Raw genomic sequence first — 21,157 nt, 5'->3', positions numbered from 1 at the left:
TGTGGGAGGCATCCCCTGTGTGTGGATTGGTTTGCCTCTCTGTTGTGTGTCTGTGACTGGAAGCTGAGCAGCTAGGAATAGACTGGAAATACAGCTTGAGGTATGGACACGATCCTCTCGTTGGGCTGTTTGGGAAGCTGAGGAAAGCTTTCACAGTCACTAAGTTTTCAGGGTTTTGATTTTTTTTTTCCTGGTTTTAAATTTTTCTCCAACTGCCTTCATATAATGGCTTGCTACTGATGCAGTGAAGTGATTAATTCCTTTCCCCTCCAACCCCTCACACCTCACAATTCAAGAAAGGAAAATGAAGAAGTAAACTTCAGGTGTTTTCTTACAGATTTTACACTTTAACTGTTTAGCATTAGTGAGATGATATTAGTTCTCTAGTGCTGAGTGTCTTTTTTGATAAGGTGTTTGTCTTGGTGAAGGTTCTTCACTTCTATGTTTTCATGGATGATGCTGATTCTACTTAAAATTCATATACCTCCTTGGCAGCTCAGGTTTAGCAGATGAGACTGGGACTGGTGGAAAATAACCAGCAGCACCTTCGTAAGTTCTCTAACCTCTAGGAAATCAAAGTTTTACAAGCTACTAGCTCAGAAAGCTGTTCTGACAGGCAGATGGGGAATAGTTTTCAGGGCCTGAGAGCTCATCCTTTGTGTATTACCACAATCTGTCAGTAACTGCTCTTTCATTAATCGCTGCTGAAAATTCCTGCCCTGCTTAGAGGTTCAGGTCCGAGATAATTCTGTGGTAAGGGGCTTCTAGTTATGAGCTTTGTGACTACGGAGAATCGGAGTACATTGACCGTGTCTCTTCTAGAGCACAATTCAAGATCTATTTTTTTTTTAAAGAGGCAGCAATTTATTTCTTTTCTTTTTAACTTCAAATTTCTCTATAGACCAATCAACTGAGCAGAGGAAGAGTGGAAAGATCTCATCTGGGGGACACCTGAGTTTCTCAGTTCTTACTTTTGGTGCCTAGACATACTGGTGGCTAGTAATTCCCTAGTGGGAATTGATTGATGTAATATTTCCAGCTATGGGTACTAAGGAATTGAAGGTGGCAGCACTGATAGTGGTTTTGTTCTAGCCAACACTCTGTAGGCTTGTGCTTGTATATGAAGGCAATTTTCCCCCTGATTAAAGCTGCAGCAGAAAATACTGAGGTAAAAACAAACAGAACCCTTATCATGACCTCAAAGAAGGACAAGAGCTCTCTTTGTGTGTATAGGATTATGTTGCTTATACAGCATTTGTCCCTCTACCTATAGACTGAATCTGTTATTACCAGACAAAGGCTATTCTGAACAGATAGCACACAAAAAAAAAAAAAAAGAAAAAAAAGATTTCCAGTACTTAAGTACTCTGTGGTCTTCTCCATCCCCGAAGTGCCCGGGCCATTGTCCAAGCTCTCATGTGTGACACTCGGATTTGCAGCTTCCTTCCCAAGCTGTTGCAGGTTACAGAAGTGGAAGGATTGGTATTTATTTTGTTTGTTTTAATGCCTTCCTTCAGAACTAGTGCAGAGCTTTAATCCCAAAGAACAGAAATCTGGCAGGGTGAGGCAGGAGTGTCCTAGCTGCACTAATCTGCTTACAGGAGGTGCTCACACTGTCCTAAGGTACTTTCTGTTTTATCAAGGTCACTGCTGCTGACCAGCTTTTTTATAGAGGATTCAGAGTTTCAGAAATATATTTTTGTAGACAATGACTAAACTGTGAAACATTGAAATAAAGCATGTAAACTAAACCTTCCAGCACTGTCCTCTGTACAGCTGTTTTTCTCAATTCAGTTCTCTCCTGCCTCATTAGAAAATGTTTGATTACCTTTTTGGATATATTTTAATAAAGTTCTCTAAAGAACATGACTGCTGTCTATGGAAGGGGTGGCCTTACCTACAGAAAGTTTTGAGCTGCCCTTGATGCAAGTCTTAGTATCTTATCTGTGTGACACATCAGGAATAAAATCACACTGTAAAGAGTACAGATGATGGGATGAAATCATGAAACGCACTCTGAGGACAGGTGCATTGTACAAACTGATATTTGGTGCTACCTTGCCCATTTCCCAGTGAACTGCATCCCCTAACCAGGAATTGACAAAGATAAAATGTTGTCATCTACTTAAAACTGCCTGGTACAATTTCTTTGAATAAATGAAAGCGAAAGAAAGCAACTTGCCTTTGCTGCTGTTAATTCAGTGTCATATGTGGCACTCCCAGAGCAAGGAAGTATTACGTGTGCAAGTAAACTTATTTCCACAAGAATCTCCTTGTTCTGGTATGGAAGATAGCATCTGCTCCCGATTCCAGTGTCTGTCAGTGCTACTGTGTCTTCACAGTGCAAGTAGAGAGATGTGAAGTTGTGTGTCATTTTTCTAAGTGTTGGATCCTGAAGGATTCTGTGGTTGCCCAAATACACCAAAAAGGGTTGGGTTTAGGGCATTATGCTATTCTACATGAGAACTGTTCACACGTATCAGCTCACCACGACAGACACATACCATTAGCAAAACAATTTTGTATCTTAATCGCCTCCTAAATAAACGCCTTTTCAAACTGCCTCACTGACAAGCGAAGCCCCGGACCTGTGAGGCACTGCTGTTACTCTGGGCCAGCAGCAGCTCCTCCTGCCAGCCCGCACCTGGATCCCGCACCTGGAACTGCCGAGCGAGGTTTTGTCTGCGTTCACCTCCGTAACAACTCCCGGGGTAATTCCGGAGCCTGAACTCGTCGCTACGAGTGGTCCTGCGCCTGCTGCGGTTCCTCGCCACCCGTCCGGCCCGGCTCCCCCAGCTGCTCCCACGCCCCTCACCGCCTTCAGAGCGCAGGTCTCCGACGCCCTCTGGGCGGGGTGGCGCGGGGCATTGTGGGGCAGAGGAGGGAGGGGAGGGGGGGGGAAGCTGTGTGGCGCGGTGCATGCCGGGAACGGGGCGGGCGGCGCTCGGAGGCCCAGTGCGGGGCAGGCGCTTGCTCGGTGCCTCGGTGCGGCGGCGACCAACGGCGGAGGAGGCTCCTGCCCGTCGGGAATGGCGGACGCGGCGGCCTCCCCCGTGGGGAAGCGGCTCCTGCTGCTGCTGGCAGCGGGGCCCGGCGAGGGCGAGGCGGTGGGGCCGGAGCCGGGGCCGGGGCCGGGGCCGGGGCCTGCGCTGCCCTCCCGGGCCTGGCGGAGCGGCACGGTGCGGGCCATGAGTGGAGCCGTGCCCCAGGACCTGGCGGTGAGGCCCCGGCGGTGGGGGCGGAGGGTGTTGGGACGGGGACGACGGGCAGCCGCAGGCGGGGCTCTGCGGGTCGGGCCGCCCGCGTGGGCCGCGGCCTCCCGCCGCCGTGCAGGGCTGCGGGCGAGGCGCCGGGGCCGCGGGGCGCCTCCTCTCGTGTGCGGGTCGTGGCAGCGCTGTGCTGACTCCCCGCGGTCGGCCCGGAGTCCCCGCTGGTCCTGCCGGGACGCGCTCCGGGCTGAGGGGCGGCGGGGCCGGTCTGCGGCGCGCGCGGTGGCGGATCGGTCCTGGAGCTGCCGGGACACGGGTCTGCTCAGGGCGGAGCGGACCCAGTGGCCTCGGGTGCAGTGGTTGGAGGTAACCGACGTGTGAAACTCGCGCCTGGGAGGTTTCTGCTTTTTGGTGCTGATCCATCTGTATGTAACTCATGAGCGCTGGAGTTTATTTTTCCCCGGTAAGATACAGAGTTTTCTCGAGCAGCCCAAGTGACGCTCTTTTTTGAAGGTGTACTTCTGAGTGGGGATTATCAGTTTCATTCTGTCTCAGATTTTATTTTCAGCTGTAGGAGTTCGTGTTTCATGTACAGTCTTTAAACATATATAGTGTTTAAACAGTCTTTGGCACTTACTTGGTTTGCTTCTAGTTGTCCTGAGTTCAGGACAAGATAATAGCACAAGTATAGCTCAGTGAAATGCTTGTGTGGAGATGTTAAAAAGAGCTCTCAAGAAATGCCTATGCTGTATGTCTCTTTGCTTATGCCAGTTCTGCAAGTACTTGCTGTGAGCAATGGTATGCTTCAGAGACCTGGTGGTATGCTGCTGAGAACTGTGGTTAGACCCACGGGGGGAAGGTGTGAGGTTCTGTGTTTGTGAAGGGTCTTGTTAGTTCTCTTTTTGATGACCTTTATTAAACATTTGTTGTTACTACTGTAAGTTCTTTGGGTTTCTTTGCAGAGTTCCAATTTTGGGAAGTTGCCTTGACTTCCTGCAGTGATGCTGATTTCTTTGGCCTTGTCTTAGTACTTCAACTGTGCCATCAGTGGGAAGGGGTGCGCTAGATTTAGTTTGGTGAAGCCAGGTGCCCTGGCCCCCCATGTCTGCATTTGGGAGCTGTGGTGATGCACTCTAGCTGCTCTGTTTTTTGTTTAAGGAGGGAAAAAAAACCCTCCTTAACATGCAGAAAGGGGTCTTCAAAGGAAAATGGGGCAAGTGTTTGAGACGAGAAAAGTCAAAATGTGTTGGGCTAAGACCTGGTCTGGAGAGCTACTGATGCAGCAGACTGCATTTGACAAGTGTATTGTCAGCACTCTTACATTCTGGAGTAATTCATCCCAAATCTGAGTATGATGTAGGGAATTTTTGGTGTGTTGGTCTTATGCTCTTTTGCTGGAAGGATTGGTGGGGTGTTTTCCTTTTTGTTTTATTTTTTTTCTTCCTCCAGTGAATCTGTTCAGTAAAAGGCAAGGGTTTGTTTCCTTGTCTGTCATTGCTGACCAACCTTTTAGACTACCCTAGCAAGGTAAAAATTAAATAATGTCTCCTACTGCTGCTGTTAAAGGCAGAAAACTGGGGTGGGTGGGTGTTATTAAGACCAGTAGGCATATCTTTAATGCCTTTTGCTGTAAAAGAGATGTTTATGAACAAGCAGCATGTTGAACATACTTTATTTGCAAAGTGAGTAAAAAAATATATTAAAAATGTATAAAAATACATATAAAATACAGTTTTTTTCAAAAGCAAGAAAATACAGCTCTTCAAAGGGAAAAAGTTCATCAAATGAGAGCTGACTGCAAAATTTGTTGATGTACATTCCCTCCACTTTGCAATACTTTATAGAGTAAGCACAAAGTGTTTTATACTTAGGTACAAAACACTAAATTCTTGTTATGCCGGAAGGTTTTTTCGGATAGCCTTTCTGTCTTTCTATGTGTGATGGACATCCACACTGACAAATTTTCATTCATATGGTGAGCAATGTCTTCTGTGACTCCCCTTACACTCTTCTTGTGTTGGGGCTCAACAGGGTCATGAGGGATTCTGTAACCGTTCATACTACTGAAATGCAGGGAGTAGGGATGATGTGTGAGTGGATGGAATACCTCTGTGGTTTTAGCTTATGTAAGTATAAGTTTACATGCTTTATTAAAAAAACCAGTCTTGACTTTTTTGGCAGTGTCATTGCAGTTAGAGGTAACTCAGTGTGACTTGTAAAATTCTCTAAAAGGATCTTGGCAGATCTGAAGTGGTTATGAAGTTATAGATGAGGACTGGAGTGGAGACTCAAGCTGAGGAGCATTCCCAGTCTTGTGCCATCACTGGTGTCCATGTGTCATACCTGCTGAATAGCGAGGGGCAGGGCAGATGGTGGCTGTGGAAGGAATGGTAGGACTGGGATGCTGGGGAGGGACTCTTCATTAGGGACTGCAGTGATAGGACAAGGGGTAATGGGTTAAAACTTAAACAGGGGAAGTTTAGATTGGATATAAGGAGGAAATTCTTTCCTGTTAGGGTGGTGAGGCACTGGAATGGGTTGCCCAGGGAGGTTGTGAATGCTCCATCCCTGGCAGTGTTCAGGGTCAGGTTGGACAAGGCCTTGGGTGATATGGTTTAGAGTGAGGTGTCCCTGCCCATGGCAGGGGGGTTGGAACTTGATGATCTTAAGGTCCTTTCCAACCCTAACTATTCTATGATTCTATGACTGATCTCAGTAGTGTCTTTATCAGGGCTGACAATGGGATTGGGACTGTTCCTCCAAAATACAGGTAATGGAGAAGGAACAGTAACAAAGTTTGTGTATGAGAGGCTTACTAGCCTTCATGCATTCGGTTACAACTTTGCAGAGCTGTTCTTATGCAACACAGATTTTGTTTGTACTGGGTACCTTCTCAACCCTGCTGTCTCCTGTATTTCTATTAACTAAGACACTCAAAGTCCCTGGCCCTTCATTTTTTTTCCCTTTGTCCTTATTTGAGGGTACTTGTTGTAATTTCTTGATACGTGGTAACAATTACAATACACGTGCCAGAGGTTTAGTTGGACTGCCTTATTCCTGAGGGTTGTGGAAGTGCCCACTTTGGATGTTCGCTGTGCATACATAGTGTTTATGTGGTGTTTCCTGATATTCCAGAAGTGTCACACTATTGAACACATGCTGTGCTGATCTGCACGTGTGCAGTAATTTTAATACATTGTAAACCTATTGGACTTGCACAAAATAAACATGTTTGGGGAAGTCTGGGTAGAAATATGGAAGCTCTAGATTGAGAAGGTAAGCTTCTAGCAGAACTGCTGCCTCTAATACAGCATGTATTAGTAAATTAGTATTTTACTTTCATGTCAGTTAAAGAATATCTGTACTGGACAAGGTCAAAGGCCCACCCAGTCCACCCCTTTGCCTTGCCAAGACTTGCACTGTTGAGATGTGGACATCCCTGTGCATCTGTTGAGGGAGCCAGAGCTGTTGAGTGCTGCCAGGTGGGAGTTTTCTGAAATTAGGTTTAGCTGTAAAGTCATGCACAGCATGACTGCTCTATATTTGCCAGCAAAGGGATATAGAACAAGTTTTTGCTCATCTGATAGTGGATGCTCTGTAGAGCTCACTGCCCTTGGATTGACTTCGGAGGGTCAGCCTCTTCCTCCGTTGTGGTGTTTTTGTTGCTGCAGAATCAAAGATTTCATATTTGCTAGTTCAGTCTTAGTGAATCATGGTTATTTGCCTTTGAAAACTGCTGCTCAAATAGGCTTACTGTTTAAAGTTTATGTTCAAGGAATCTCTTTTTAGAGTTAACCCATCTTTATATTTAATTGTAACTGCATCTACAAGTTTTATTTTTACTGATATAAATGATAGAAAAAATTGTAGTGTTCTTACATGTTAAATTGTTAGGAATATTCAGATCCAGCTTTTGCAAGTGAAAGCCGGGAAGTTGCTGTGCACTAGCAAAGTCTGCAGGGAGCTCCTTGTGTTTGCATTTGCGGGTCAACCTTTCTGCCTTTGAAGAAGCACCAATTACAGGCATAAGAGATTCAGACATTTCATCAAAATGACTTTTGACCTTTGTGAGTATTGTTTTGTAGTGTTGAAACTGAAACAAGGAGGAAAGGCTAGGAAGCTATGCTCTGACAAGACCTTAGTTTTTTTTCTCCCATCGTCAAAACACAGCAGTTTGGCAGTCTGTTTTCTTGGGTGGACAATGTTGACATGGTATGACCAGCGCTTGCATTTTACCAAATGAAATGCCATAAGCTGGGGAAGCAGAAACCATGTTTTATGATCTGATCAGTGAATATATGGTCACCTCATTTAACTGTGTTTTTAGTGATGGATACAGAAAGCAGTAGACTCTATAAGAGCAGTGCAAATAGAGTAAAATTTAGCAATTGAAAACTAGTACATATAATTTAGGTGCCTATTGACAGATTTGTTGATACGTTTTTCTCTAAGGTGTTGTATGTGTTACACTTCAGATAAACCCAAAAGGCTGAATGGTACATTTGTATGGGGTAGTTCAGTATGGTGATAAGGGGTTTGAGCTACAGGTGGGCCGCTGGGAGTCCATTTCATCATTCAAATGGCTGCAGACAGTCAGGTTTCTGTAATATCCATACTAAGGTGATTTCTCAGTTTTCTGTGGCGGTATTGGTGGAGGCACTTAGTTTGAAATGCATCGTTTGGTGGTGCCTCTTGGTGTGACTGCAGGGCACTGCCTGATGCAGGAATTCTGTGGGATATGTTCTAGCAGTTGCATACTCTTTTCTGTCAGGTTTCAGGTGCACTGATTATTTCATAGGAGGTAAAAACACATGGACTTGTTGTACATGGAGAAACTTCTACTTGAAATGCAGGTGCTTATGGGAAAGTGGGCATTTTGTCTTGAGTTATTACTGTGTTAATATCTGATGGCATTCCATTTCCTAAACACTTTGGATGAAAAGGGGAGGCCAGTGTTCTAACCAAGCAACTGCTTCAAGAAGTCTGTTCTGTAGTTTCAACTTCGTAAGGTGCAAGGCTTGAATTTTTATTTATTTCCCCCCCCCCCCCCCCCGAAAACAACTTTCTGCATATTCCTTAGGCAAGCTCTGTGGGTCTCTGGCCTGCATAAGATACTGCTAGATTTGAGGCAGGAATGTATGTAAAGAAATTTGATACTTTTTATGCCAGCTTTATCAGTGACATTATTAATATCTTGGAATAATAACTCTACTGCTCCAATATTTGCCATTTTAAAACTAACAATTTTCCATCCTGCTTTTATCATTGCCCTTAGACATTTGTAAATTCCGGACACCTTCATTTTCAGTGCAGTGCCGTTTGGATACTCAAGTTCAGGTTAGATGCAGGAAGGGGAAGTCCTTCATATCCTATGTAAGCTATGTAGTTAAAACTTTCTTTCACTTTTAACTCCTTCCATTTATTGCCATTCTTTTTTCTGCAGCTCCCTGCCTCATTCTTCACCTGAAACTTACTCTGATATTTGGCAAACCACTGGTGTTGTTTGAATAGACTAATAGTTACCAGGTTTTTTCTTTCCTTAGTTTCAAATTCAGATGTTGAATTTGCCGCTTGCCAATTATGCAAACACCAATTTTAAATTGTTTGAAAAGTCTGTCTATCAAACCTGCAATTTAAGATGTTGCTTTTTCTTCCTCATCCTTTTCTTGCTGACAATTGGGTTGTATAATCCTTGGGATTAGGAATAGCTTTCTTTGTTTTCTGGTTGATTTGTTTTGTGAAACAGCAGATACCATCATCTCTGCAGGTGCAGAAAGAAACAGTAGTCAAAAAAGATTGTCTTGCTATTATTTCACTGAAGTTGGTTTTTATGATACTTTGATTGGGATGCAGGCAGACATTAGGTAAAGAGGTATTTTAGATGGATTGAGTCCAAACTAGATTGGCGTTGCATTCGTACCTGTGTCTGAGAATGAAGACCTTGGGCCCACCATAGGAGAGGAATTGGTTCCAGACCATCTTAAAAATCTGAACGTGCAGAAGTCCATGGGTCCTGATGAAATCCATCCGCGGGTCCTGAAGGAGCTGGCAAATGAAGTTGCTAAGCCTCTGGCCATCATATTTGAAAAACCATGGCAGTCAGGTGAAGTTCCCGACGACTGGAAAAAGGGAAATATAACCCCCATTTTCAAGAAGGGGAAAGTGGATGACCCAGGGAATTACAGACCAGTCAGTCTTACCTCTGTGCCTGGTAAAATCTTGGAGCAGATTCTCCTGGAAGGCATGCTAAGGCACATAAAAAATAACAGGGTGCTTTGTGACAGCCACCATGGCTTCACTAAGGGGAAATCCTGCCTGACCAATTTGGTGGCCTTCTATGATGGGGCTACAGAACTGATGGACAGGAGTAGAGCAGTTGACATCATCTACCTGGATTTGTGTAAAGTGTTTGACACTGTCCCACACGACGTCCTTGTCTCTTAAATTCGAGAGAATCAATTTGATGAATGGACCACTCAGTGGATAAAGAACGAGTGTCATCCCTCAGGGATCAGTGTTGGGACCGGTCTTGTTCAGCCTCTTTGTCGCTGACATAGACAGTGGGATTGAGTGCACCCTCAGCAAGTTTGCCGATGACACCAAGCTGTGTGGTTCGGTTGATATGCTGGAGGGAAGGAATGCAATATTTGTAGCAGTTTATTAGTGGTCACTACCCTTAAAGTAATGGCTTTAGCAGAGTTACCGTTTCTCTAGCTGCTGGTGGTTTAATACTGTTTATGCCCTCTAGGATTTGTCCTGTCAAAGGTGGTTTAGATTGTTTTGCTTAATAATAGGTATTTGCTGTAAGCATAGGAAAGTGTCAGGGAAATATAAAACCAAGGTATATGTTCTAATTTTAATAATATATTTAGTGTCTTCACTAAATATATGGTGACTTAATCAGTATCAGCCTTTAAGCATAACTGTTCTAAGAACTGTGGTTTCTTGGTTATGTGATGAAATCTACTTTTTATCTGCCTTGATACAAATTATTTTGGAGGGGGACTTCTCTCCTTAGTTTCTTTTTCTAATTTTCTTGGTTTGGGAATCAGCTGCAATGAAACACCTAGTGTGTGTGTGTATATGTATTTCAGACTGGATTTTTTTTGCCTTTGCTTGTAAGAAATAGTTTGAAGCATGATTACTGGATTGGAAGGTAAAAGTTTTCTAAGCACTGATGTATCTTTGTTTCATGTAATGAATTCCAAAGTAATACCTTGACTGCATTAGAAAACTATTAGAAAACTACAGTAGGTTTAGCTTTCTTTTTTAATCCCATTTAATGATGGTTCTAGCTGAATGAGATCTCAGATGTCGCCCAAGGTCAGTCTCAGTGTCTACCTTCGCTTCCTTCCTCTTTCACCTTGACAACGTAGTTCTTTCTGTGTCATGAGTAAGAAATGAACCAGCTTGTTACTTAGTTTTACTTGATAGTCTGCAACAGATTCCTACTAGTGCCTCCTTTCTGGCCATTCCAAGTTATTCCAATTTACAGATAGGGAAACTCAGCCAGTGAGACTAAATGGCTTGACCAAGATCATGCAGGAAGCCTCTGAACCAGCAGGGAATTGAACCTGGGTCTTTGGCTACTCCCTAGCAACTGATGGATCATCCTTCCTTTCAAAACTAGATAAAATTTAAGACCATTTTAAGAGATATTTTTGAACTTGGATTTTTTGCCATCTTCTGCTTTTTGTAATGTATAAAACACTAAAATGTAAAGATTTTGTTTTTTCGTAGATGGCATCTACATTAGACCTTTGTACAAATTCTAATGCAATAAGCTGCAATACTTTTTCCTATTATAAAGCATGTTTAGAGCCTTTGTATCACATGATGAAAAAGACCAATATGTCTGTTTCACCTACACCATGGTCTTCCTCTTGTTGCTGCTTTTATGGTGGAACTGATGTTGGAAAACTCTAGGTGATATTCCATTTGAACCATTCCATAGCTCTCAATAGTGTGTTAAGGCCTGAATTTTAGCGTAGTAGCTAAATAAGAATGTGTTTTCTGGAAAAAGCACTTTAGACTTTGTAGATCAGATAAAGCAACTCTGCTAGTATCGCTTTTTATTGGGAGAATTACAGGGCTGTGTGCACCCTCTGTTCTGTGTTGGGGGAAAAACAAGTGTTGTAGATTTAAAAAAAAATAAAAACCACACATAAAAATCTTTTTTTGTTCATAAGCGGATGTTGCTTAGAGAAGGTGTTTTTTCCCTGAGAGAACATGTTAAATCTTTCAGGTACATTTTTGTCTAAGCAGCATCTTTTTCCTTTTTTTTTATAAATATGATAACAGTCATATCTGCAGTAATTTAATGTCTAGCTACTATCACCAATACCACTGTTTAGAACCGTTAGTATTAACAAAGCACCATTGCTGTTCTTATCAATGACTCATCTAAACTGTGAGCAGAGTTAGGAGGGTCAGCAGAAGACACTGTTTGTAGATGTGACCATGTGAATTGTAGGGTCATTGGTACGTTTGAGGCTGTGGCCAGGGCTTTAGCACACAGACATAGCCCTTTTGACTCAGAACTGCACAATTTCCAAATTAAGATTAAACACCCTTCACCCCCTGGAAATTCTCAGTCATAATGCAGCCACTTTCCTTAAGGCTCTGGGGTTTTCAGCAAAGGTAGACTGTTCCTGTTTACCACTTTAAATATCAGAAGAAAATATGTCTAGTCACTCTCAAGTATGTCTAACCTGTTCATACTTTCCTTGCTTTAGGTATCTCTTTCACAACTCTCTTAGTTTTTCTCTCATAGAATTTAAGCATACTTGGCATCAGTTTACAAATATGCCGTAGTTATTTTCTGTAGTAATGCAAATTAGCATATACACAAAGATGTGGTGTGCTGTGCAGGTCAGCTTCTGCTTCTTGTGCACCCAGTACACAAGGTGATTTTTATTGCACATTCTGGAAACAGAAACTGAAAACATAGCTGTTATTAATGAGGGTTTCGTCCTTTTTGTTGCTGTGTGATCAGTTGGAAACTACTGACAATACTGACAGTATCATGTGGTGCTGCATGGATCTGGAGCAGCTGCCCTGTGTATGTGTGTAAGAATAATCTGTCGGGTATTGACTTAGAATTAGTAACACCTGTTGTAAAGGTTGGAAGTCAGAATTTGGCAGGACTCCATTGCTTCTGTTGATGATACCAAGATGGAGCAAAACAGAATATTGAACGTAAAGTGTGTAAAACAAACTTGCCATGACTTCTCTGTTCTGCAGGGAGGGAGGTGATCTTAGAAAGATAATGTTGTAAGTCTTTTCTCTCCTTTTCACTTTAGTTCATGGGTCTGGGCTTTTAGAAAGGAAAACTGTGCAGTCTATTTTCTGAGTTACGTGATGGAATAGAGTAGTTCGGTTGAAAGGGACCTACAACAGTCATCTAGTCCAACTGCATGACCACTTCAGGGCTGTCCAAAAGTTAAACCAAATTGTTGAGGGCACTGTCCAAATGCCTTTAAACATTGGCAGGACTTGGTTTGCCTTCCTGGCTGCCAGGGTACACTGCTGGCTTATATTGAGCCTCTTGCCAACCAGCCCCCCAGGTCCCTTTCTGGAGGTTGCTCTCTGGCCACTCATCTCCTAATTTATACTTCTGTCCAGTGTTGCTCCATCCCTAGTGCAGAATCCAGCATTTGTTCTTGTTATATTTCATGGTATTAATGATTGCCCAGTGCAAAATCACTGTGCAAGGTCTCTTGTCACTTGAGAGACTCAGCAGCACCTGCCAGTTCGATACCATCAACAAACTTTCTAATGGTGCATTCAACTCCTGCGTCCAGATCATTGACCAGCACTGGCTCTAGCACTGAGACCTAAGGAACACTGCTCGTGACTGATCATCACCCAGATGTAGCCCCATTCACTACAACCCTCTGAGCCTTGCCATTCAGATAGTTCTTCACACAGCGCACTGTGAACCCACTTATCTTGCAGTTGGACAACTTGTCCAGAAGGATGCCATGAGGGACAAAATCTAAAGCATTATTAAAATCCGGAAAAACTGTATCCACCACCTTCCCTTCATACACTGGGTGTGTGGTCTTGTTGTAGAAGGAGAAGAAATTAGTTAAACAGGACTTTACCTTTGTAAACCCATGGTGATGGTGCCTGATGATTGCATTGTCTTCAGGTGCCCTGTGTGATTTTCATAGCTTTTCCAGGTGGCTAGATAACAGGTCTGTAGTTCCCTGGCTCTGCCCTCATGCCTTTCCTGTGTATTGGAATAATGCTGGCCAGCTTCCAATAAGTGAGGACCTCCCCGGACTCCTAAGAGTTAAATTTGTTAAACGTGTTAAATTTGTATCTAAAAGCGCAACTCTTCCACTTCATCTATTTAGAATGATTCATAGAAATGTGAAATGTCTTATAGGTTAAAACTGGAAGAAGTTTTGTTACAGTCTTACTTCTTGTGTGTCACAAGGTGTATTGACTTAAGTCTTGTCTGAAGTGGTAAATTAAAAAAAAACTAATAGCTATCCTTATTTATCTGGGATAGAGTGGTAAGCTTTACTTTATTGCTTGCTTGAATTTTCCTCTCTTAGTGATCCTTGCCAACTGGTTTAAGGGGACATGCTAGTGAGAGGTCCTCTCTGTGTAGCAGCTTATAAAATCTCTCAGAATTTTCACCAAATTCTTCAATATGTTGCAAAAAAGGCATATATTCCAAAGTCAGCATTATTCTGATAGTCCTTTTTGACAACCTTTTTTCATGTAACTACACAGTAAGAGGACCATAACAAGATGATTACCTCGCTGATACTTGTATAAACCGCTCCATTTTGTTATTCGTACCTGGTAGTCCTCTCTTTATGTCACATGCTACTGCCAAGAAAGCTACAGGCCCATTGAAACAGAAAAAGTGTTCAGTCAAATTTCCACTATATTGCTGAAGTGTGTTGAATGGAAGGGAGGATATCTTGAAAGGTCTGTTCTTCTTTCTGTGTTAGGGCAACGTAAGCAGTAATTGAGTTCAAGAATTCATTGGAAGAGTTGCTTCATATTCTCTCCCTCTGCCCTTGGAGTTTGAGCTTTTGAGTCTGGTGTGTGAATGGTGAACGGTCTCTAATGGTAAATGGTCTCTAATACCTCTTTTAATAGGGATTACTGGTAAAGTGAAGAGAGAGCTGTCTTTGGGTAGTGCCCTGTTATCCCTAGTGATCTTGTAATGATTCCAGAACTCTGATTTGACTCTCAGAGCTTAACACGTTTCTTAACTGATCAGAAATTTCTTGCTGTTTACCTGACATATTTGATTACATTTGTGTAGTTCTGTAGGTGAAAGATTAGAATGCAACTGCTTTAATACTTACTAGCTCTAGTTGTCAGGATGCGGAATGAGACTTGTAGTCTGCATTCCTGGTCCTAGCATTCTTACCATGTAATTTCATAGGGCTTTAACATTTGTCCTTTTTGACAGAAAAAATGAGGATGATATCTCAGAGTAGTGATTTAGACTTGCAGTGTGAGTTGCATTGTCATGTTTGTAGATAAGGTAATGAAAAATCTAGTGAGTAGGTATTTCTGGATAGCCTCATGCCATCCAAAATATTTGCATTTGGTTCAGGCAGTTTAATAGTGTACAAGACAACATAAACTTTCCAGGCTGAAGCTTTTATTTCTGTGAATGTCAGTTAACTATGCTGATACAGGTCATCTGTTGAAATAAGAGTGTCTAAATTCTCTACAGTACCCCAATGTGAAAAGGCTTTCATTGAGGCATCAGCTGTATTTTGGGATGAACAGTCTTGACATACTTAATTTTGTAGGGGAAAATGCAGCAGTTGAAGCCAGTGATGCATGTTTGTGATAAATAATTTTTCATAGGTCAGTAATTACTATGAATTTGATTCCTGTTTCTTTTTCCGTGATTGGTAGTTATGTAGATGTGATGTTCTCAGTATTGCCACTACAATACTTATACTGGTTCCTCTGACTGAAGCTGCTGTCTCCTCATCCATAAGGATTGTAGGTTCTATTTGGTGTCTGAAAAGAGCTGAAATGCCTTCTAATTTTTAATTTATGTATTTATTTTTATTTTTTTAATCAGATCTTTGTGGAATTTGATGGCTGTAACTGGAAGCAACATGCCTGGGTGAAAGTCCACGCTGAAGAAGTTATAGTGCTGTTGCTGGAAGGATCATTGGTTTGGGCTCCTCGAAATGATCCAGTTATGCTTCAGGGGACTCGTGTCTCACTGGCACAGTGGCCTGCACTAGTGAGTATTTGGCCAAAACCTCTCATATCTTCACTCTACTGTGAAACACACGGTTTGGATATTGTGCAGAGCACCAATTTGGAGATACCAAAAATTGCTTGGGGATTGATTTTTTTTTATTTTTTTTTTAATGGTAAATAGGAGAGCAGTTGACTGAATTACAGTGTCTTCAGAAAGGCATATGTGAGGCAGCGTGCTTCCAGTTCCTGCCCCAGGAACTGAAAGCTGTTACCTCACAGAAACGAGATACTGTTTACCAGTGGGTCTCTGAAAAAATGTGCTACATATCTGAAAACATTTTTTTTTCCATTTTAGGCTTTTCTGAATTGTGAGATATTTTCACAATTAAGAAAAAAAAATAATCAAAGTCTTTTGATTTCTATGGCCTCTCCAGAGCTCTGTATGGTAAAGGTTGCTGCATAATTCTAATAGGCATTCCTTGAAGGCATTTTAAAGAGGTGAATAGACTGTGGGCTTTGACCCAGAAGTTTGCCACTCCTCATCTGAACTGAAAAAGATTATTGAAGTGTTATTGTCAGCATTAATTGACTTGACATGCAAAATTTTCTCCTGGTTCTTGAGGTGGTTATCTATGTTGTTGCTTACATGGCAGTTGTAAGTCATGATGCTTGAAAACAAAACCAGTATGTTTTAGCTGGCGTATCTCAGTACACCCCTTCTGGAAACATCCTGGTGAGTGGTGTATAGTGAAGGGCATTTCTTATCTGAGGACACCCATTCTGGAAACATCCTGGTGAGTGGTGTATAGTGAAGGGCATTTTTTATTTGAGGACACCCATTCTGGAAACATCCTGGTGAGTGGTGTGTAGTGAAGGGCATTTCTTACATCCTTCTTTTTTCTCTTAGTGCCTTCTGAAGAGGAAATACCATTAGATGTGAGAATCCTACCCTTGTTTTCATGCTGTCTCATTTTTATTATTTTGCCCTTTTGTTTCTTTTCTTCTGCAGCTCTTGGGCTGCTTAGGATCTGACTCTGCTTTTTAATACTGCACTTTGTGCATGTACACATTGAAATGTTTTTTCTAGTCAAGGACTTTCTGGCTTGGTGGAATTTGAATTTAATGTTTTAAATGGACACTTGGGCTCAAAGCAACAAGTTCAACACTACATCTTTCTCTGATGCTTTCTTTATTGCATTTGTCTTAAGGCAGAAGAAAAACAAGTCTTTACAGCAGAGGTTCTGTACATAGTGCTTGTTCCATAGGTGAAGTTTCCTTTCGGTGTATTTACAACTTGTTTGTGAGATTGAAGTCCCATTTAATTTTATCTGGGGAAACTGTGTTTATACAGGATCAGTTTATTTCAGATGATTCCCAAGTATCTTTATCTGAGTGATTTGGGGGTGTTAACCATAGTCCACACATTAGTTGTGTGATGAGTTGTGTCAGAACCTGTTAGAAGACTGTTAGAAGCAAATATGGGTCCACTACGATCCCAGAATATTTCCACTGTAACTCAAGCTAGATCTGTGGACTTGCTGAAGAAATGTTTCTATCCCCTGTGCTCTGGATAGCCCCATGAGCACTCAAGCTTCTCAAGAGTTCACTAAGTACTAGAGGCCTACTCACATAACTGCATGGGGGTATAGACTGGAGTTAGCCGGAGGACCAGAGCAGGTATGTATAGACAACTCTGGGAAGCCAAGCCAACTATTCAGCATTACAAAGTGGATGGTTTGGGGTGTGGACTCGAGCCTGGTGGTGGTTTTGCAGGGTTTTTTATAGTAGACTCGAGTGTGGTGGTGATTTTGCATGGGTTTTATGGTAGTGGGGTTTTGTTGTTGTTGTTGTGGTGGTGGTGGTTGGTTGGTTGGGTTTTGGTTTTTTGACATCTGTCACTTATGAATTTGTGTTCATCCTTACTTCTCTCTTGCTTGTAGTCCTGTTCACTTTTATTTAGGAAATAATTGCATAAACTGAGAAAATACATTCATACTGTTATGTACCGGAGAACAGAGTGTGAACAAACTTCATGAGAGCTGTTAAGGGGAAAATGTTGTGACTACTTGTGTGTTAAAATCAGTTAAGTGTGAGTGTGAGACAGATAACACTTTTCAGAGTCCCCAGTGGTTGGCAACTTTCTCTTCCATCACCAAGTTACGTTATGAGGTTATCATTATGGTTTGACTAGGTGTTTTTTGATTTGTCCTGCAGCTTGAATACCATTAGTACACCTGTTAGGAACTGTAGTTTTGCACAAAGCACGAGCAAAAAAAAAAAAGCTCCCCTTCAATAGTATGCCTGTAAATTACTTATACCTGAGTTCTGTACAGGAATAAAACTGCTCCTTTCAGGAGGCTGTACCCCCAAAATGTAAAATAGTTTGAACCATTAACCAAAGCTTGGTAGGTTTTTTTATTTTTTTTTTTTGGGGGGGGGGGAGGGTTTTGGGTTTTTTTTAACCTGAGCATCAGAAGGTGTTCACCTCTGAAAAAAACAATACTATGGAAGGTGTTTTCAGTTATGCTTTGATTTCCAGTGAAGTGGAGCCAATTTTATATAATTCCTTCTTGTGGTATGCCACATTTGCAAGAAAAGTCAGATAAGTGGTGCAAGTTGAGAAGTGAAACTTACTCCTTGTCATACTTAAATATCATGTGAAAATAGCTATTGCTGGCCTATATGTGTGCTTAGTCATTTTTATAACCTTCGATTTTTGTTGTCCATCACAGACCTTCACTCCTCTAGTAGATAAGCTGGGCTTAGGCTCTGTGGTGCCAGTAGAGTTTCTTCTGGACAGACATTTACGTTTCCTATCTGATGCCAGTGGATTGCGGTTGTTTCAGGTATTTGAACTGTATTCAGTTAAAGTGCAAATTTAACTTTGCTGTGCTTGTCAGATAAATTTATTTTTTCCCCTGCTTTTCCAGATGTTTATACTAACCTCCATCTGCATTTGAAAAGTCCTTGTTCCTCTCTGTATTGGTCAGTGGGAGAGCTAGCTGTCAAGCGTAGTGTAACAGATAATTGCAATGAAAGTTTTGCAACAGCTTTTGCATAGCTAGTGCTTTTCTTCCTCCAGGCATGTTCAGCTGTGCTTTTCTTAGTTTTACTTTTTTGTTTGTCAGTTTCTGAGAGCTGTCCCTTAAAAACTAATGAGTCTACTGCAGTAAAAGACTATCCTGTTGTGTTAAAACCATTTGTTCTTGGCAGATGGGAACAGAGAGTCAAAATCGGATTCTGCAGGAACAGTCTTCACTAAGAGAATCTGTTAATGCATTGATCAGTGACCAGAAGCTTCAGGAGATATTTAGTAGAGGTGAGACTGTGTTTTTCTATCTCAGAGCTACTTTGTTGTGGAACAGTTAGACCATGCTGGAATTTGTGAAGGAGAATTAGTAATAGAATTCGTTACTGTTTGATTTGGGAGGTCAATTTTCTGTGTTGTTTTGAAAGTTCTTTATGAGGAACCATTATTTCGTGACAGATACAGGTGCTCGGTATAGAGCTAATACCTTAACTGTTGACTGGATTTTGTATTAGGGTTAAGCCTGATTGTAGCTTTTGTCAGACTGGGGTCTTCAAGTGCTACAAAGATTTTTCTATCCAGAGTTTGGGTTCATGGGGCCAGGTGGCCACTGTAGAGGTAGGCCACTGTATTACACTGGGAGTACCATGTAATCCTTGTGCTTAAATGTTTGCTGATTAAAATACTATGAGGTCAGTACTTCTTACATGAGTAAGTAGCTTCAGAATTTTCCAGTTTGGAGCCTTCTTATGACGTGCCTGGCTCTGATTGCATCAGATACAGGTTTTTTGAGCATGTGGATATTGATGACCTAATGTCAATAAAGGTATTTTTGTCGGGACTTAGGGTAGAAGGAAAGGTCTGCATGCTGATGTGGAGAGTGAGGGCAGGGTCAGAGGAAACCTTTCTGTAGATAATGTTACCTGTGTCAGAGAACTGAGACTGGTTGGTGTATAGACATTGGGTATTTGTGCAATTATATTAAATTTTTTCACAGCTACAAATGATGTGTTTCTTTTCTGAACTGCATGCAGTTTATACTGGGATTTCATGCTTATGAACTGAGTCAGAATGTTGTGACTGTCCACTGGATTGATGTTTCATAATTACTGACTTGTAGTTAAGAAAGCAAAGGGGTTAGTTAGCAGGGAGCTCCTGTCTGCTTTGCTTTTGCCAAAGGAGTGAGTTTATTTTGCCTTTTTTTTTTTTTTAACTTGTAAGCTGTATTTTGTCTTCAGCTTTGAGTGTTCACTGATATTTTACAACAGAATGCTTGGCTTATGCAGGATTTGCAGCAGAAGCCCTAGTGTTTTAATTCCTTTCCACCTGAAAGATGACTCTTCAAGCCCTAGTTGTGTGTACAGAACCTTTTTTTTGATTGTATGACTTCTAACTAATATGACGCAAAGCTTGTCTGGAAAATTCACTTAGAGTCCTTCTTTTTTCAGGTCCTTACAGTGTCCAAGGCCAAAGAGTTAAGGTTTACCAACCAGAGGATGAAAATAGCTGGCTCTGTGGTGTTGTGAGCCATCAAGACCCAATAACTCGACTTATGGAGGTGTCTTTGACTGAGGTAAAAACATGAAGGAGTGCTTTGGTGTTTCTGAAATACCAGACTTCAGTAGCTCAAGGAGAATGACAGCGTCACAAAACTTGCACTTTGGCTCTTTGTTATTTGTTTTAAAATATGAGTAATTATCCATGTTGCTACTCACAGAATTATTTTTCTTCTGTTATGGTGACTTTCCACAATAAGTGATGATACACAGCCCACTGCTATGCAAGAAGATACAAGAATTTCTTTAGAAATGAGCACTATATGAAAAAATATCAGAAGTGGCTTTCTGTATGGGAGAGAGTGCTGATGTACAGAGCTGCCTTCTGGCTCTATTATGCTGTGGTTTTCTTGTGCCTTCTTTCAGGTTCTGTCTGGTAGGCTGTACAAGTGGTTTGAAAAGAGTGTAGCATAGAATGTGAAATCTTAGTCTAAATGAAAGTGATTGGTGTATTTTAGCTTAGACTGTTTACTTTTGCCCTATTCTTGTCAGTAAACCTAGTGAGAATATCTGTGCAGTGCTAGAGTTAACTGGTTTGTATTGTGTGATACTGTGTGGTGTGACAGGTAGTTCAGTCCTACCAGCAGCCTGCACCCAATGGCTCCATTTTTCAGGAGCAGGTAGGAAGAAATCTGTGGTGCTGTGTGTAAATTACTATAGTAGTAACACTCTTCTCAGGTTTTTTTGGTTCCCATGCCTACGCCACCTACCCGCATAACCGTCCCCTTGTGCAGTAAAATGTATGTGCAGAATGAGTGCACTGATCATGTCCAGTAAGTCCTGTGTATACATTCAGTGCTCCTGCGCTCTTAGATCTACTGCTGTTGCACAGGAAAAAAGTTTACCATGTACCATAAATGAGTGTAGTGCTTTGGAGAGGCACTGAAATTGTGGAGGATGTGATTTCAGCAAATACATTCCAGGAAGCACCCACCTTAATGCACATATACTGTGAAATAAAAAGGGAACCTCCAAGCACAATTACTTAGATAAGGTATTCATTGCTCCTTTTGGGGAGAAGCTGATAAAGATAGCTAGCATAAATTGATGTGCTTCCAGTAGCCTTTTCTACATCTAGCAGAGTGTATGTGCAGAAGGCTAGAACAATACTAAATCAAATTTAAGAGGTGTGTTTAATGCAATGAATGCATTAGAGATGCTCAGTA

At 41.8% G+C, this 21,157-nt stretch overlaps 1 protein-coding gene across 4 annotated transcripts in view; it reads left to right on the top strand.

Annotated features, from left to right (window-relative positions):
- Window positions 1-2,928: 2,928 nt before the first annotated feature.
- The window catches only part of KDM3B (lysine demethylase 3B), a 54,234-nt gene continuing 36,005 nt past the window's right edge, over window positions 2,929-21,157 (top strand). For 3 of the 4 annotated variants that reach the window (XM_061360126.1, XM_061360123.1, XM_061360125.1), the window contains exons 1-5: window positions 2,929-3,218; window positions 15,280-15,447; window positions 18,140-18,253; window positions 18,621-18,726; window positions 19,884-20,008. In XM_061360126.1, the coding sequence (XP_061216110.1) occupies window positions 3,030-3,218; window positions 15,280-15,447; window positions 18,140-18,253; window positions 18,621-18,726; window positions 19,884-20,008 (702 nt within the window). In that variant the 5' untranslated portion in view covers window positions 2,929-3,029. Of the gene's footprint in view, window positions 3,219-3,503; window positions 3,673-15,279; window positions 15,448-18,139; window positions 18,254-18,620; window positions 18,727-19,883; window positions 20,009-21,157 lie in introns of those variants that run through there. The other variant, XM_061360124.1, reaches the window with a different exon arrangement.

The sequence above is a fragment of the Neopsephotus bourkii genome, unplaced genomic scaffold (assembly GCF_033783945.1).
Source record: "Neopsephotus bourkii isolate Nb327-2 ecotype Australia unplaced genomic scaffold, CSIRO-AGI_Nbou_v1 NB_1016, whole genome shotgun sequence".
Lineage (NCBI taxonomy): Eukaryota > Metazoa > Chordata > Aves > Psittaciformes > Psittacidae > Neopsephotus > Neopsephotus bourkii.
The sequence above is the reverse complement of the archived record's forward strand: the minus strand, read 5'-3'. Positions and strand labels throughout refer to the sequence as shown.